The 17429-nt window shown below is 36.3% G+C and overlaps 4 protein-coding genes across 5 annotated transcripts; 2 read left to right on the forward strand and 2 right to left on the reverse strand.

The window, feature by feature from the left end:
* Positions 1 to 1925: 1925 nt before the first annotated feature.
* LOC107227468 (NADH-quinone oxidoreductase subunit B 2) lies at positions 1926 to 4541 on the forward strand. The gene is made up of 3 exons (XM_015668616.2): positions 1926 to 2078; positions 2509 to 3051; positions 3188 to 4541. The coding sequence occupies exons 1-3, from the start codon at positions 1976 to 1978 to the stop codon at positions 3283 to 3285; spliced, it is 744 nt and encodes a 247-aa protein (XP_015524102.2). The 5' UTR covers positions 1926 to 1975; the 3' UTR covers positions 3286 to 4541.
* Positions 4037 to 9423, reverse strand: LOC107227507 (MAU2 chromatid cohesion factor homolog). The gene is made up of 7 exons (XM_015668679.2): positions 8995 to 9423; positions 8505 to 8684; positions 7895 to 8420; positions 7451 to 7698; positions 7108 to 7313; positions 6806 to 7008; positions 4037 to 6697 (listed from the first exon to the last, which is right to left on the reverse strand). Exons 1-7 carry the CDS (start codon positions 9217 to 9219, stop codon positions 6501 to 6503), a joined length of 1785 nt encoding a protein of 594 aa, XP_015524165.1. The 5' UTR covers positions 9220 to 9423; the 3' UTR covers positions 4037 to 6500.
* A 162-nt stretch (positions 9424 to 9585) lies between these two features.
* Positions 9586 to 12559, reverse strand: LOC107227502 (aldehyde dehydrogenase family 16 member A1). 2 transcript variants are annotated; one of them, XM_015668673.2, is made up of 9 exons: positions 11974 to 12559; positions 11832 to 11887; positions 11571 to 11716; positions 11364 to 11481; positions 11211 to 11260; positions 10778 to 11073; positions 10451 to 10695; positions 10267 to 10386; positions 9586 to 10188 (listed from the first exon to the last, which is right to left on the reverse strand). In XM_015668673.2, exons 1-9 carry the CDS (start codon positions 12085 to 12087, stop codon positions 9696 to 9698), a joined length of 1638 nt encoding a protein of 545 aa, XP_015524159.2. In that variant the 5' UTR covers positions 12088 to 12559; the 3' UTR covers positions 9586 to 9695. The 2 variants fall into 2 exon arrangements, with proteins under 2 accessions (XP_015524159.2, XP_015524160.2); XM_015668674.2 differs by lacking the exon at positions 11832 to 11887 and having other exon boundaries at positions 11974 to 12556.
* A 1131-nt stretch (positions 12560 to 13690) lies between these two features.
* LOC107227488 lies at positions 13691 to 16253 on the forward strand. Its single transcript, XM_015668652.2, has 3 exons — positions 13691 to 14352; positions 14539 to 14656; positions 15825 to 16253. The coding sequence occupies exons 1-3, from the start codon at positions 14194 to 14196 to the stop codon at positions 16013 to 16015; spliced, it is 468 nt and encodes a 155-aa protein (XP_015524138.1). The 5' UTR covers positions 13691 to 14193; the 3' UTR covers positions 16016 to 16253.
* Positions 16254 to 17429: the final 1176 nt, after the last annotated feature.

A 17429-nucleotide genomic window follows, 5' to 3' on the forward strand; every position in this document is an offset into this window, starting at 1 on the left:
TTTTCTCGCTACTACTGCCGCTACTGCTGCTGCTGCTGCTGCTGCGGCTGCTGAGCAGATTTCTAGCACCATGGCGAAACGAGTTGGAAGCAACGACTATCCACCGATAAAATATTATTACGCTTAAACTCGGTCTTCGGTTTATACCTATGCAATAGCCTTCCGCGTTCCACTTAGACACTTGACCAACGATGTCAAAGTCACGTTACATGGTGGAGTGGACGGTTTTCTAATGCAACTGTATACATAATGTATGTAAATACACGAAGCGTTAATAATGATTAACGGATTTTACCAGATTTTCGAGATTCGTTTGTTTTCGAGCGATACTTCGATGTTGAATTATGACGCGGAAGTTAGTAACATTATTGTAACGATTTACTTTTCCAAAAAATCATTGTTTCACAATTGGAGGAATGTCTAAAGTGCAGTAAATCATAATAAGGCAAAACTTACTTCATATTTTGAAAACTTAACTACTTCAAAATTACTATGAATTTGCAAAATGGTAATTTTTCTCACCAATGTTTCGTTACATTAGCGTTACTAACATCAGCCTCATGTTCAAATGGTTTACTATTTCTCTTATTCGTGTAAACTGACGCGTCGAAGAAAAAAATTGACGATAGATTTTAAAAGAGGGATTCTACCAACACGTCGCAAAGTCGCCAATCAGTAATTATTCCGCACTGACGAAGATGAAAGTTTGATGCTATATTCTTGAATTCGTGAGGAATCCCGTCCCGCATTCCTACGGCAAAATTAGTCGGGATTATTATTACCAGATGGAGTTACCTCGCGGATTGAAAATTTTTTCCGTAAGCTGCGGCGACTGTCGCGCACTCTGGCGGAACTTTTCCGAAGTGAGAAATTTTTCGAACACGTAGTTAAGGTGGGATAAACAAAACTGGCGCGAATTTTCACTCTATTCAGATGAATTCTACGATACTGTATTGTCGACGTATGAAGTTGTCGACTGTAGAGAAAATTGATCTAGTTACAGAGATTGCTTTTTTGTTTTTCATTCTACTTCTTTTATCGGTCTTGCATAAATAAATAAATTCTTACCTTTGCGTGTAAATGATTGAATCGAAGATGCAGGCTAATATTGATGTTATAATTGCTGTTGAAATTCATGCCATTTAGCCATATCCTTCGGCACCAACTGCTGATCATTGTTCCTGCACAAACGTCACAGCTCTCGCAGATATTTCACACACATTCTCAAGTTCGTCACTGCAATACCGCTTGAACGTTACTCAAATCGAAAAATTAATTTGCACGTTTCATATTCGATTGTGGTTGGCAGTTATTAGTTGAGACGGCGACACTGCGATTGTTCAATTGTTTACACCACTGTCATGTCACAGATCGCGCCAAAAGTCCGTTTCACACGCCGTTATTTCCGAAGAATTTTCTCCAACATTGTGCGAACTTTATTCAAAATACACAACCGGAATTAGCGTTTTGTCACATGTGATGTGATAGAGAAAATTTTAATATTTTTTGACGCAAAGACTGCTTTGTCAAGTGCTAGCCACTACATTGAATTGCCGAATATTTACACTCGCAATAATCGACTCGACACCGACGCATGATTGTTACCCACCTCATCAGACCGTCTTGTATACGATATCCCGACATCTCAGCATAACAGTGTGTAATAGCACGATTTTAATGCGAATTTTGGACGAACAACGTCACTCGACACCCGCACTTTTCGACGTCGCGTTCAGGACTGAAACAACCGAACAGCGAAGATCGGTAAGCACTCGCGGCAACGTCAGACCGATCTTTGTCGAGATCGCGATGTTATTAAAGATAGAATGTAAACATGCTCTACCGCACAATGATATTATTTTCACGCCACTGAATACAATCACTTTGTTTTATGTTAGAATACCTGGCCCGAATTTGAGAAAATTGCGCGCAACATGAGTAATTTCAACGGTGCTGCACTCTGCGCGGAGGTGAGATGAAGGATGTACATTTTCTCCGAGTTTCTAGCAGACAGCAGAAGCGCTCTGACGTCAGTGCACGATCGAGCCAAACGATGTTGCGTTCAATTGTGTTAAATCGTAAGTGTTGATAACAAAAAATATTTTGACTAAAGTCGTCTGCTACGAGTACATATTTCTCTGATATACTTAGGTTTCTCTCGACGCGAGTTTCAACTATTTGCAACTATTCGCAACTAATCATAACCGTCTGACCTCCCTCTACAATCCACTCAACACTTCAATTATTTTGTTGTTAAAATTTTGTCAATAGTAGACACAGGTAGATTAAGAAAAAGCCACATTGTTGCGTTACGTAACGATCTAGCGTATGTAAGATTTGGATTATGATTAGTAAAAACTTTTGGTCTTTGCCCACCTTACGTTACCTAACATAACCTTAAAATTGTGTTTCACATATACATATATGCATCGCATCGTAACTGCGCCATAGACTATAATTAAATTCATCTTGCGATTATGTTTCTTCATTATTGAAAAATCCCCACAGGCAGCGTACAACAAGGCCTTGCAGCCTTTGCACGCCAAAATGGGTTAGCACCAGCAGCGACTCAGGTTCGATCTGTAGAAACTGCAGCGCAAGTAAAGGATGGCGGCAAACTGGCGGAGACGGAAACTAAGAAAGTTCCTCGTCCTTACAGTCCATTCCAGGATACTAGCAACTGGGCAGAATATGCGGTGGCCCGTTTGGACGACCTGCTGAATTGGGGTCGCAAAGGATCGCTGTGGCCCATGACTTTTGGCTTGGCTTGCTGTGCCGTTGAAATGATGCACATAGCTGCCCCGCGATACGATATGGACAGATTTGGTGTGGTCTTCAGAGCTTCGCCTAGGCAAGTTGATGTCATGATTGTCGCTGGGACTGTAACAAATAAAATGGCTCCAGCGTTGAGAAAAGTTTACGATCAAATGATGGAACCACGCTGGGTTATTTCTATGGGCAGCTGTGCTAACGGTGGCGGATATTATCACTACAGTTACTCGGTGGTCAGAGGCTGCGACAGATTAATTCCTGTTGACATATACGTACCTGGTAAGTTAGACTGAAGTAATATTGCAATATTTGTTTAATCAGACTTACGAAATATGGAAGAATAGATGATTGTCCAGTTGACAGTTTTGTTATTTATCGTTAATTGTGAAATTTTTGCATTTCTTTTTACCCACAGGATGTCCCCCAACCGCAGAAGCTTTGTTGTACGGCATTCTGCAATTACAGAAAAAAGTTAAACGTATGAAGTCTCTCCAGGTCTGGTACAGAAAGTAATTTGTGTAAATGAAATAAAATGAAATGGAAATAATTGATAGTTGATGAAGGAGATAATGCACTAGTGTATATAAATTATTATGAAATAAAGTGATGAAAATGAGATTAAAATAACAAGATAGTTTTCTAACAACACTTACTAATTCTGTTTAGATTCTTTGTATGGAAATTTTGTCGCAAAACGCGTTATTGGTGAATTCTCAGTCATGTTACGGAACAATGTATATAACAATAAAAATATTACACACACACACATATATATAATATATACATAATATATGTTAATACCGAATAATAACAATTGGTTTTTATTGAAAAAATAAATAGGTTTCTATTGAATATGAAAGTATATATTTGTATACGCGAGAAGTGAGCTGCGAAAAAAAGTAATTTACGCAAATCGAAAATATGAAAGTAAAATACACTGCGTAGAATAGAACGGATTGTGCTATCTTTGTCAATTTTGATTATGTCACCCCCTGCCAACACGATTATAGGCGATTTTTTATTTTTTTTTGCCAACATCTGATAGAGCCTTGCAATACAGAATCCAAAGTATATGAAGATATAGTTTATGTGTTTAAAACTATCATTTTTATATACTTTTAACGTGTTTTGGTTTCTATATCAGAGCTAGACAAAAAATGCAAACATTTTCTAGGAATCAAAGCCACCACGTTATTCCGGACAGAAACGTAATTTTCAAACAAGTAATGGGAAAGGACTCAATACCTCACAATAAAACGAACTATTTCGAGTAGTTAGTGTGTTACCTTTTTCTAATATTTAAAAAATACATACAATTTGTGGTAAAACAGCCTGTACAAGAATTTAAGAGTTCTGGTTTTCACAATTTTTCCCCGACTCTCTCTCCCAGTCTCATGCACTCACTAGTATATTTATAACACTACGCCCTATGTGTAATCTAAATCCAAGTGTCGCTGGGCTTCATTTGAGATTACAGAAAACTTCTGAATGTTTTCTGTACTTTTTATTTGTTTTTGTTTTTTGTTGTTTTATTTTAATCTATATACAAACGCATCCTAATAAAACAAACCTAACTCTTTGATATAGGATTTCTCACATTTACCAAATTTTTGTATTGATTTCTGTTTCTCTCGCTCACTCTTTCTTTCGTGTAGATACTAGTATGTATAACGTATATGTACAATAGCACTCTCCCGGGATGTTTAGAAGTAGTTATCTTAAGTTTAATATTCCATACGGTCATATCTAGGGGCGTAATCGGAGATAGAGTAGCGTTGGAAAAAATTCTTAATGCAGAACAGATTAATTATTATGGTCATGTGATTAAATAAATTTGTTGAAGCCTAATTTAGTCTTCCAGAAATAAAACTCAATCTAATTTTGAACGACTTTCGTAACATTTCATTCAAAGTTCAACGCAATGTAAAAAATTTCTGTTTACAGAACATCGGTATTGGCAATTTACTCAGCTTAAATAGTAGCTAACTTGGATTGAATATTGTAAAAACTTGGTATGGTGCGACAGTAACGATAAGATTTTGATATATATATAATATATAGTACATATTTAGCCCTCTGTTCAATTTATTCTACACAGCACTCTTCTCCTCACAACGCGCTTAGTCCACGCTTATATAAATACTACTCGATATTAATAATAATAATAATAATTCTTTGAAATTATTACGTTTACGTCTCCTCACTTCATTGTATCTTGTAAATTTAATCGTTAAATTATGTACAAGACGCTGGGGTAACTTAAACGATTGAAATATTGACCTAATGTCTTTCGTTGGTTCAAGTTACCGAGCGCTAAGGCCCCTGCAGCTCTATATATGTCATGTTAATTCTTTAATAACTTCTTTTCTTTAATATTTATATTAAATTTACGATCCCTATCATCGAGTTTTTTTTTTTCGCCTATCATCATTATTACAGATAATAATAACAGCAATATTATACAAGGTCGTGCCAAAAAAGAAAAACTAAACGCGATAATTATTATTGTTTTCAGCATTTCAACTTATATGATTTATATATTTAAATAAATATATACATATATGTATGTATGAAAAAATATCTTGAACCGCTTTTTTGGCATACCCTGTATTTCTGTCACTTACAACTTTTTTTCTTTTACCATCATTTTACTCACTACTGTACACCATGGTATGTAGTGTCCCTAGCCTTTTAGCCCTTTGCTTATTACTTTTTTACTCTTTTAATTATTACCTTCAGTTAAATTTGTACGAATTACACACACTTTGCTGTACATCCACCGCTTTTTATACTTCTGTGAAGCAATTTGTTCCATAAAATAAGAACTTGCCTTTGATAAGTGCATTTTCTGTTTGCTTCCGAATACCTGCATGTTATTCCTTCAATTAGTTTTGATTTTCAACCGAAGAATGTTAAGTAAATATATCGTAGAAAGTAAGAAAAGAGTTTCCATCCAATTGAAATTTAATCCGCAACATTCTCGGGATTGTATAGTCAAGGTTGCAAAGAGTAGTTCGGAAACTGAGGTAAAATTTTGCACAGGCACACGTAACAAGATAATCAAGTTAGTTGCAGAGAAAAATGTAATTTTTTCATATCAACTGAACATTGGTTGTTTTTCCTTTTCTTAATGCAAATCAATCAATGAAAAATGAATTACAAGCATAACATAATTTCAGAGACTAATCAGACCAGGAGTCACTTTGATATGAAAAGAGAATTTAAGTTGATGGCAATGAATGCAAGTAAACCTCAATTGTATGATGTGAGCCTCATAAATTTGACACTACTGAATATTAGATATTTTTAAAGACTGTTGCAAGTGGGATTCTAAAATTTTGGATCATAATGTAGGAAAAAAGTAAAAAATATAAACACATTAGAATCAACGTGGCTAGATTTGTTTATGGTATAAAGAGCGTTGCTAAACGCTAATTTGATGCAAGTTTACTTCCTCTGTACGTTTTTTTATTTCGTAATAATCTCTAATATAATCTTGATTCTTCTCAGAGTGTATTTTCGCATCCATGCGTTTAATTCTTGTACCAGTTTTAGGTCCGTCTGGCATTTTCGATTTTCACACAATTATTGTACTGCCATTCATGCGTACCTCAAAAACAGGTTTTACAGCCACTGTCGAAGTCCAGGGAGCAATCGTGGCCGACGATGATATCAAACTATTAAGTAAATGCGCGAGCATGCTATTTCGTGCAATTTTTTAGGATTGGTTAGAGAACACCCTGAGACGTGGATGGAGGTGGATTGCTTGGCAGAGGGGGGATAGGTCCCTCAGTCCACTGAATTAGCGTGTGCTCGCCCATTTGGGTGCTTTGAAAATGGTCCTTTAATAGCATCTGAGAAAAATTGCAATGCGTCTGATACGCTTCACTTTCACGATTTGGATCACCGCATATTCTGTAGAGGTCTGCAACGAGATCGAATAAATATTTCGTCAACAATAGAACCAGAGAAAAGAGACGGGTGAAAGATAACGCCGTCTCAAATACACAGAAAAATGTAACATTGTATTTACCTTTGAGGATTGCACTAGCCCATAATTGGACGTGTACATCTGGTATTTTGGAAGCCAGTTGCATCGCAGGCGTTACCATATTCATGGATTCTCTACTATTTCCAAGAGACAGGAATATGTGACCCAATAGAACTAAGCTGCACGATGTTAACCGATTGAGATCTTCGGAGTTGGCCATTTTCAGAGTTTCTCGAAGATATCTTCTACAGAAATAAGACATGTTCGTTTTTTTCAATAATTTTATCGTCCCTGTCACTTTTGCTGAGACTAATAACTCGGATAATTAAGAATGCATTTCTTACTTGGCTTCGTTATATCGCGCCCCAAAGAAAGCTTGAAGTCCTTGAACGTAGTACGCCGCCGCTCGTAAAGAGTGGGAATGTGAAGGTAAAGATTCAGGGTTTATCCTTTCAAGTAGCGCACCTAATTCAGCATCCCTTTTCGTTCTGAGGTAAACTATTGCTAAATTTAAATTTGCAAATGTCCATAGTTCTCTTTCCTGTGATGTCTGTAACATTGTTTAAAAATGGGCAAATAATATTACATGAAAAAATAATTTATCCAAAACGGTAGCCAATGTAATTAATCAAGCAAAATTATGATTAAAACAGCAGTATCAAACTAATATTAAGTTTTTTTACTCACTCTCAGTGCAGCTGTGAATTGTGCCTCTGCCGCCTCCATACAATTCATTGACATAGCATAAAGTCCTAACAGAGCATGTAACTGCGGTTTATGACTCTGTAAGAGGCGCGGTTGCCGCCTGCAAAGTTGGCAAGCCTGAGATATCTCTGCAAGGGCTAAACTTTTGTTTCCCATAACAAGCCGACACATAACAATGTGCTCCAATAGCATTAGTTGAAATACAGATAGGATGGGCTTGTTGTCGACAACTATGAGAGGGGAAATTTATTTTATTAATTACACAAATAGATCACCGAAGTGTAATTTTGTCAAAGATAGCAATTCTTAAAAATACATATTTGGAAGAATTTGTATTCTAAAATAAAAAGCTATTTCTTTAAAAATTTGCAAGTATGATCAACCTTTTATACTTGTCTATATCATTTTTAATGAGGTTCAACTTACTTTTGAGTTTTTCAATCTGCGTGAGAGCTTTGTCAGTATATTTTTGAGCTTTATCCATATAACCGGCCTGCATGGAATGCATAACAGTCACGAGGTAAACCAAAACATACAAGTGTTCTTTGGGCATCCATACAAACATGTCTCCGATATTTGAACCAGTGACTACTTCGTCCGAAGGCCAACTTGGTGACATTATCGTTTGTATACTTTGTTGTAACTGTTTGAGACAAGGCTTAACACTTTTTACCTGGCCAGACATGAGACAATGACAAACTTGAAGCACCAAGAAATACACTTTCAAGTATTCTTTTTGGTGTGGACTAGCCTGCCAAGTCTCGATAAGGGGCCCAGCTTGATTTAGGACGGCTGGTACCTCCGTAAATTTTTTGTCTATCAATAAAACCATCGCTTTACTCAGTAAAAACAAAACACGAGTGTAGCTCGCGTTACTTATGTAAGAATAATCTGCTCCAACGCCGAGCAAACTGCCGGCTACCCCAAGGTCTTTTTCGGAAGCATGAATTTGCTGCAAAAATATTGATAAACATCAAGTTGAGGTGAATATTATTGAAAATACACATCATATACTCAAATTTCTTGTCATACTTACAGCAAGCTGAAAAATCAGCCGACAATGCCAATAAACATTGTGCTGTGAGAGTTCTATGGCCTTTCTCAAGATCGGTTTGCTAAGACTTGATTGTTGCTGCTGGTCATACAGTTCGGCAACAACACTAGCTGCTTCAAATTTGACATCATCAAAGGCATTGATATTTTGACTCAACATCCACTGAAATTAAACAAGAATAATGTATAAGTGTCAAGATGTATGGCTGAGTGGTGACTCGATTTCATAGCACAATTTAAACATCTGCAAGATAGTTTAAAACTAGGAATGCTGCCAGTTGTTTTGCAGCGATTGATTCCCCAGTCCTTAACTGGTTCAATTAGGGGGTGTGCCGTGAAAATTCTGGAGACAGGTTAGGATTGTTGAGCAGCGAAAAAATCAGTGATAAAACTTTTTCGAACGGCGAAAAATCGGGGAATGGTTAAAGCAGATCAAACCACGTCCAGTGTATGTGATAAAATAGAAAACTGACCGCTTGTTCGAGGTGGGATCGCGCCAGGTCAATGTTTTTGGTGTGCGTGAGTAGGATGTTACCCAGCTGTAAATGCGTTCTGGCTTCGACCCGGGGTGGTGGCTTAAAGTTAAAAACGGCCTGCAAACACTGAATACACGATTTGATATTCGGCGGGCTCGAAGTGCGAAAATTTTCGGCTAAACCCAACAGCGAAAGGTACCAAGCGTCCTGCGAAGACGCCATTTTGACATTTCTCCGAGAGCGGCCAGGCTGTAAAACGACCAGTTTTTACACCGTTCGACACTTTCACTACCGAAATAACGCTAATCAATCCCCCGACACCGTTCACGCGATTATCGGTCACATTTATTATTTTCAAATCATTTAACGAGCGTCAAATTCACCGTATTGCGTAATATTTATGTTTCGCGTTAAACGCATCGTTCCCTGGTGGAGACGCCACTGCCTAAATTACTGTTTCAGTTCACCCATCTCCCAACTACGGCATTGGTATAGGAACATTTTATATTTCCACAGCTCTAAAGAGCCGCCAAAACTTGAAATCTTTAGAATACATCTGACGTAGTGTGTAATTGATAAGAAATAAAATCTGCCTCACATGAGTCCCGTTTTATTTTATTAACAGTACAAATGTTAGATTCGTATGGATTGTTGGATTCATTGTAAAAAGCATAATACGATGGAAGTTTTAGTGGTTTTTACCCACATTGCAGCCACACAGATTTAGCCCTTGTTACGGAGCTGAACATTTTTTTGTACATGTTATATCTCGTACCAAATGTTTTCGGAATGTCGATCTCACAACACGTCAGGAGTTTCAGATCGACTCTAAGATTTCCAAGTACTTTTTTAATGGATTCGGTGTTCAAATTTAGCATTGTCGTACCATTGGTGAATAAACAGTTAATTACACCAGCGGGAAAGCCGCAAGTTGCTAGCATATCGCAATACGGTGCGAATGAAACACTGCTCTTACTATTTAACAGAACTATAACAGCATTGCCTGTCACAGATGCTACTACCAATTTTTCAAACAGTTCATTCTGATCGTTTGAGCCAACAAGAACAACTCCAATTGGTTCTCGTGTGTTTGATATTTCGGCCTCACCGTCTTTTACTACCGAAAATGAAGTTCCATGTACCATGGGTAGATCAACCAATTTTATAATCAGATCAGCACATTTCGATTCCCTGGAAAAAAATTTATACTGTTAATTAGCGCTCGATATAATTACTTATTTTCAGAGTTGGTAAACATCAGGAACTCACCCATTTGCTTCAAGTCTCTTTGCAAAACATTTGAGAGTTTGTGCTCTCTTGCTTATTTTGGTTGAACGCCAGATTTTAAATGCTTGATATGCAACGTTTACACATTTCTGAAGATCTTTTCTGAAAATATAAATTTTCGCACGATAAAACATATAAATTTCCTAATAAAATGCAATTCTGTTACCTTGTAGCTTCAGCATAAGAGATTTTGTCATGGTTGGTCCAATATTTCCCTTCAGTAGGAGTTTGCCATTTACCGCCATAAAAGAGGTCGAAAGTCTTTGCAGGTTTAGTATCATCAACAGGCGATTCATTTTCAATTTTGAAGTTATAATGTTCAAAACAATCGACGAAGGGTCTTACGTAATATGTAAGGGATTCAATACCGGGATGAAGGTCTCCATGTGCGTTTATCCAAATTGTGCAAATCTGGAACATATGTGATCGCATGATGTAAAGCGTGCAAAGATAAAATCATTGACTGAAGTGTCATTGTAAATTCTAATTGTACCCCTGAATCTGCAGCAAATTTTTTAGCCGCGATGATATTCTCAGACCATATAGAAATTACTTCATATTGTTTTGTGCCGTGCAAATTTTCCAAAGCTTCTGCAGCATTGCGAAATACGAATGAATCGGACAGCACTTCAATTTTACACCTATAGTTCTGAGCTGTGTTCAATAATTCTTCTGCAATTGGTTCTTGAACAAGAACTCTGGATATTTCAAAGGCAGAATTGCGTGATCTGATGTAGGCAAGAATTGCGGCACTCAAATCGGCATCTGCCATAACAACCATAGCTGCACCTGAAATTGACACATTGCATTACATGAGATTTTAAAAATCAACTATTACTTACAACACTTTGACGGAAAATCATTGAGTATCAATAATTACATTAGAAATACAAGAAAAAGAAATATCGAAAACAGCCGATGCTCACCATTTGGAGGGAAAGAATTGTATTGTCTATGAAACTCAACAGTGGAACACCTAGAAGAGATGGTAAATTACAGATTAGAAAACTTTACAAAAAAAAAAATAAGAAATATATGACATGCTTATTGAAAAAGTGAAATAGCTTGAAAAGTGATACCTGATATCGACGCAGTGTATGGCCCAAACATAGTTGACCATTTTTGCAGTCGCATCGTCATTTTTACACAACAATCTGAATGCCAAACCAAGTATAAATGGTACGTTGAATTTTGTCTCTGTTAGAGATTAAAAAATTATTAATACCTTTAATCGTTGATAAAAGTCGATCGGATAAATTTTTTTTAAATGGATTCTGCGCTCTTACTAGAGAGGGAATCATCCTCAGCTTGATTTTTATAGTAATCGCAATATTCAATGAGCGTGTCTACGCCATTTGGATTATTTCCCATCGCAAACATCTTGGTCAAAACCCGTCGCCGCTTCTCTAGTAAATACTTGAACCGTGTGACCCTGTTAAACAAGACAAAGTCATTTAGCTATCTGTAACCAATCAAATACATCTGAGAGATAAGACGAATATAAGGACAATAACAAAAATGAAGAGAAACTAGACGAAATAATTCACCATTCGTAACTATTGTAGTCACATTCTACATCGTAAACCCGATTCCTCCCCGGGCCCTGAAAATTAGAAGGTACACTTCTCTTAATTTATCAACAACAGCGACGCGCATTGAGCGCAACGATCAAAAGTCTACTTTACTTACAATTTCAAGGTCTATTTTCAACTGTTCAATGGTGTATTCTTCGTACAATGGATAATTCATTTCCAGGTGAAGCAATGACACTTGATCGCCAATGCTTGTCCAGTCAAAACTCATATTAATGGAAATATTAATCTAATAAACGGTATGTGTTCCGTTGGTACTTCGACTTCGTAGAACAACGAAGTAATGCAAATGTCTCCCCGTCGCTAGCCCGGTTACAAGTGGTCACAAGCGTCACAAGTTCATTGATATTACGAAATTAAGTAAATCGTCAATGATACTTTACGCAGCGATATACATACACACGCACACATGCTCACAAAGAAATTCGTTCACATATCTTTCGGCGTAAGAATTGGATAAAAAAAAGAAGTTTATACACAACAATTCAGATAAGCTTAGAAATATCTACACCAAGTGTTAATGTGTACTTTTGCCTGTTGTAACGAAAATATGAGACACACGCGTATTGTGGCGCAAGAAATAATCGATAATTCCGCGTGTAAAGTAATCAAAACATGTTATTATGCGACGCCATGCAGACTAAATTTAGGGGTGTTTTCATTGTGCGACTTCCCCTAGCCCGAAAATCAGACCTTGTTTTCATTGGCTCCAGTGAATTATGTTACTACGCTGCGCCAATGAGTACGTATACACGGAGGCTGTTATTCCGGTTTTACTATGACCGACGTAGTGATACCGAATTTGAAAATACGTGTAAATGGCGCATTACACCAGATATAATGGATTTACACGCATTTTTAAATCCGGTACTACTATGTCGGCCATAGTAAAACCGGAATAAAAGCGCCGTGTAATCGCACTATTTTACGCATCGTGGGACGATATGAATTTTGGCTTACAGGTGCGTGAACGGCGTTTTTTTGAATACATATTGCATCGATTAAGCGTGCGTTTCGAAAGTGGCTGTGAGTCCTAAAAACTTCCTAGGTAGAGACAGAGCTATTCACAAACTCGGCAACGCAAAAGAGATAAAAGATAGTTGACAGCACTGGGAGTTAATTTCGGAACGCACCCAAAGAACAATAATCTAAGCGGTTCACTTGGCTTTTTTTATTCCATCATCAGATGTAGGAACATTGGAGTGATGAAAATTGTCAAAATTTATTCATCAAAGATTTGGTTACTTTTGAATTCACGAAACGTAATGTAACACGTACTAATATACTGACAATTAGCATCGGATAAAAAGTTGAATAATATCTGTATATAATATACACACGAAAGTCATTTATTGTAGACTTAAGATGAGTGGAAGAAACCAACAAGAAAAAAAAATGTCACAGATACGCGTAATAGCGTTTGCATCATTAAATTACAGATTACAACTGTTTATTCTAAAAGCACTGTGAATAAGCCATGTACTGAAAATAAATTTTCTAGTTCAAAATTAGAATGCTAAATATAGGTGGACAGTTTGAATGGACTTTTTGTTAAATTATTGTCGACACCGATAATAAATTATAGGAGTGTGAGCAATTGCTAAATCTACGCTGCTAGAATATTTTAACGGGCATGAACTCAAATCTTGATATTACGTCATTCTACAAGTTTAAGGATCTATATCAATGAATAATGCATAACAACTGAAGGTTGTATTGATCATACCGACACAAGAAAAAAAAATGATACGTTACCCTAGAGAGTAGAGATAGATATTGCATGACGTATTTGGTACAAACGGATATATCCGATGACTAATTCTGTGGATATAAGGTCTTCGGACCAAACACACTACCCAGTAAACGGAATAGAATTGATCGATTTAGATCTTTCGAGATATGCGAAAAGTCGGAAAGATAGTTTTGAATTGTTTGAGTTCTGTAGAAATTGAAATTTTTCAGCCTTATAAATTGGCGTTTCCTTTTTCTGGAATTAGACTGGACTTCAACAGGTGGAACACCGCGTGTGTAACATATTAAACGAAGGAATTTGCTAACTGTAGCACGTATACCTAAGCAAACAGTATAATTTCTTCCCCCACCGCGCATAAAGTGAAATGTCCTGTGCTCCCGATGGGAATTATACATATACATACCTATACGACTCACACTCGACGGAGATCGTGACAAAACTAGAGTTTGCGGACTTTTAAATTGCCAGAGATCGCCCCGCGCAGTCGACAGTTGAGATTGAATTCGGTAGCGAATTGACGCGCGAACAAATCGAACGAGACCGGGATTTTTCAAGTGCTCAAAAATGGTTCTTCGTATTTATATTATTGCCGTATCGTGTCTGCTCGTGATTGCTCTACCAGTTTCAAATTCGCTAGTGGAAAAAAACTCTGAAGAAAACGCGGGTAATATCGCACTTGCAAAATTAGTTAAAATGTTCTCGAAACCAGGAGCATTTAAACAGGTAAAGAAGAATTTCGAAATGTCTGCAATTAAAAACGATACATTTCTCATAACTCTGCAAACGTTTGTCATAAAAAATATTTAAAGCCAATTTGAGGAATGAAAATTTGTGTTGTTATAGATCTGTAAATGTGATCGAAATTAATACTTTCGCCTACGCCATCATTTCAAATGAATCTGCTTACAGATCGACACGCTTCTGGGGGAGAATTCGATCGAGGAGAGCTCAACGTCTTGTCCAAAAGGTGATGATGGTTTGGAGTGTCGAAGAGCCGAGGCTCGAAAATCCGTAGATTGTCCCCACGGTAAGACGATAATTGAATAGTTTAAAAATCTGTGGCTCGAGTTTGAATTACATGAATTTTCTTCGAGCAAAATTAATTTTAACTCGAATATATCGTACGTTAAAATTAGGCGTTATTTGTTCGATTTGGACAAAAGAGTCGTAGGTGTCGGGGAAAACTGCATGTATGTACGGAATGCACAGAGAACGGATAAAAGAGAAAAGAAAGAAAAAATGCTAAATTACGTAAATTATTGAATAGCTATGATTAAATCTTCACGGTTCTTGAATTCAGTCCCCATGCAGGCAGTCGGCAATTTTGTTACCTGTTGTATGAATTGTTGCATTCTATAAGTTGCCGGGTTGACAATACAGTATTACGATGACCTTGACAATAGCCACTCCCGTGTATGTTATGTACATACAAGTGTATATCATTGATCACGAGAGTGACAAAAATAGAGTATGGAATTACATACATACGTACGTCACATAGCAAAAATGAAGATATGCGATACGGAAGAAAATGTCTTACGCACTCGACGCAGCTTAATTAATGCTGTAGAGTGTACCACTTTTTTTTTCAGTTTTCTTTTTTGTTCTGCATCATTAAATGTAAAAATATTAAGGCAGTTTCGTTTTCAGTAATTTCTTCTAATAACTGAGAAAACATTTATTTCTAATTATAAAAATTCATTCTCTTGTAGTTCAGAACTCACGCCCATAACATATTAGGTGTAACCCAGAATGTAGGGGGCATTAAAAAAAATATTGAAAATGTATGTAATTCTTAGAGAAAATGTCGACGAAGTGAAATTCAGCATATTAATGTATCATATGACGAGTTTTAGAATGCCGTGGTAAACAGAAACTCAAATTCACCCTACTTTGTGAACAAAAAAAAATAAAATAAAAAAAAACATCAACCAAATGTGCCAATTGCTAACACTAGATTTCTACAAACGGGTTGGATACAAACTGCTGCAGCGTTTAAGCTATGACTGTTAGAAAGTATGCAAGTCTTCGTCAATATTTAGATATAGATTCTCAACAGCGCTTACTAATTGTAAGAAGATAAATTGTTTGTGTGACATTAAACCAGTAGATAATAAAAGTGATTCACTGCACTGTCTAAACGCGATGTTGGTTTTTTCGGATTGTAGAGTTCATCCTATTTGTCTTGTTCCCAGGAGACTGTTATTGCAACAATTGCGCACTTGCTGGTCCTCAAATGTGGGCTCCGTGTTGTCGTCAAGGTTTGAGATGCTGTTCTCATCTGGCAGCGGCATGTAGAACGTGTGATCATCCAACGCTGTACCCATTTTGTGCCAAACACTTCAAAAAATGTACAAATCAGTCTAACGAAGAGAAGGAGAAATAAACTTAGTATTAAAAAATGGTATTACAATCGAATATTGGATTGTTTGAAAAACCTGCAGTTACAATTTAGGATTTCAAAGTCAGTAGGAGCAGAAAATTCCTTGCGATATTTAAGGCCCATGGTGTTATTGCATAACTTGTGTTTAACTCACAACCACTTTGCTACATATTTCCTGAATTGGCGAATATAAGATACACTGGTTAAACTGGTTTTCTAACTTGATCGGTATTACCTGATAGGAAATAGTGTAACATTGAGCCAGAGGATCGAAATATTATCTCTTTTCAAAGCAAGGCTAATTATCTGTAGGAAATTAATGGTATAATTGAATAAGATTTGAAGAAATAAAAATTTATATAAGGATAAGTTTTACTAACGTGAACAAATTTGAAATAAGATGTCTAACCATCATCATTTATCCATGAGTTTTGAAAATCTATCGAGATAGATACTGAACTAATCAACAAACTAAGGACATGACAAGGACGCAAAATTGCTGATATTACCAGTAGTCAGTAAGAGAATGTAGCTTACGTCGTATTGAAAAAATGTAAATAATAAACCTTGTTTAATAAATATGCAAGTAATAATTGATATAATATATAATAATATTAATGATAATAATATTAATGATAATAATATTAATGATAATAATATTAATGATAATAATAATAATAATAGTATACATGTACAATAGAAAGATTATAAATAAATACCAATGTTTAAATACAATCATTGACAAGCTTTATTTATTTACCTTTCGTAATAGTTCATTAATAAACTTTTTACTAATTCTATTGGTTGGGGGGAGGGGGTTCGTGGCGATAATATACGAAACGCGTCACGGTCAAAACATAGATTGCAGTCAGATGTAATTATTCTTTGTCCAAGTAATCTCTAACGGAATTTGAATTTCGTCGCTATTATTCAAAACTTTTATACCGTAAATATAACACATAAAGTTTTAACTTAGCACCGACTGGATTTCGTATGTCAACGATAACGGAGGCACATTAAACACTAAAAAAGGTCGGTCCTTTGGGATCTGTTCACTTAACTGCTTTGTATTATAGACCTAGATTATTATCTATTATTATAGTTCATTGCTTATCATGCATAAATTTTATCAAATTTTACTAAACCGTCTCTTCAAACAATCAATTTTGGCATTGCTAAGTAAAAATTGTCCAGCCATAGCAGGTTTAGCACCATACAGACCCAAAGGACAAAGAAATAGATATCAAACGATAGAGTTGTCATGTACAGAGTATACCTACATGATTCATTGAATTTAGTTACTCTTTAATTTTTGTTTGTCAGAATTTTTGAAAAAATTGGTAAATACAAATTTCCGTTAGCAAAGAGAAAACAAATCTAATAATAATATGAGTATCGACTCCACGCTTAATAAGTT

Source organism: Neodiprion lecontei, chromosome 5 (genome assembly GCF_021901455.1).
Source record: "Neodiprion lecontei isolate iyNeoLeco1 chromosome 5, iyNeoLeco1.1, whole genome shotgun sequence".
Taxonomy (NCBI): Eukaryota; Metazoa; Arthropoda; class Insecta; order Hymenoptera; family Diprionidae; genus Neodiprion; species Neodiprion lecontei.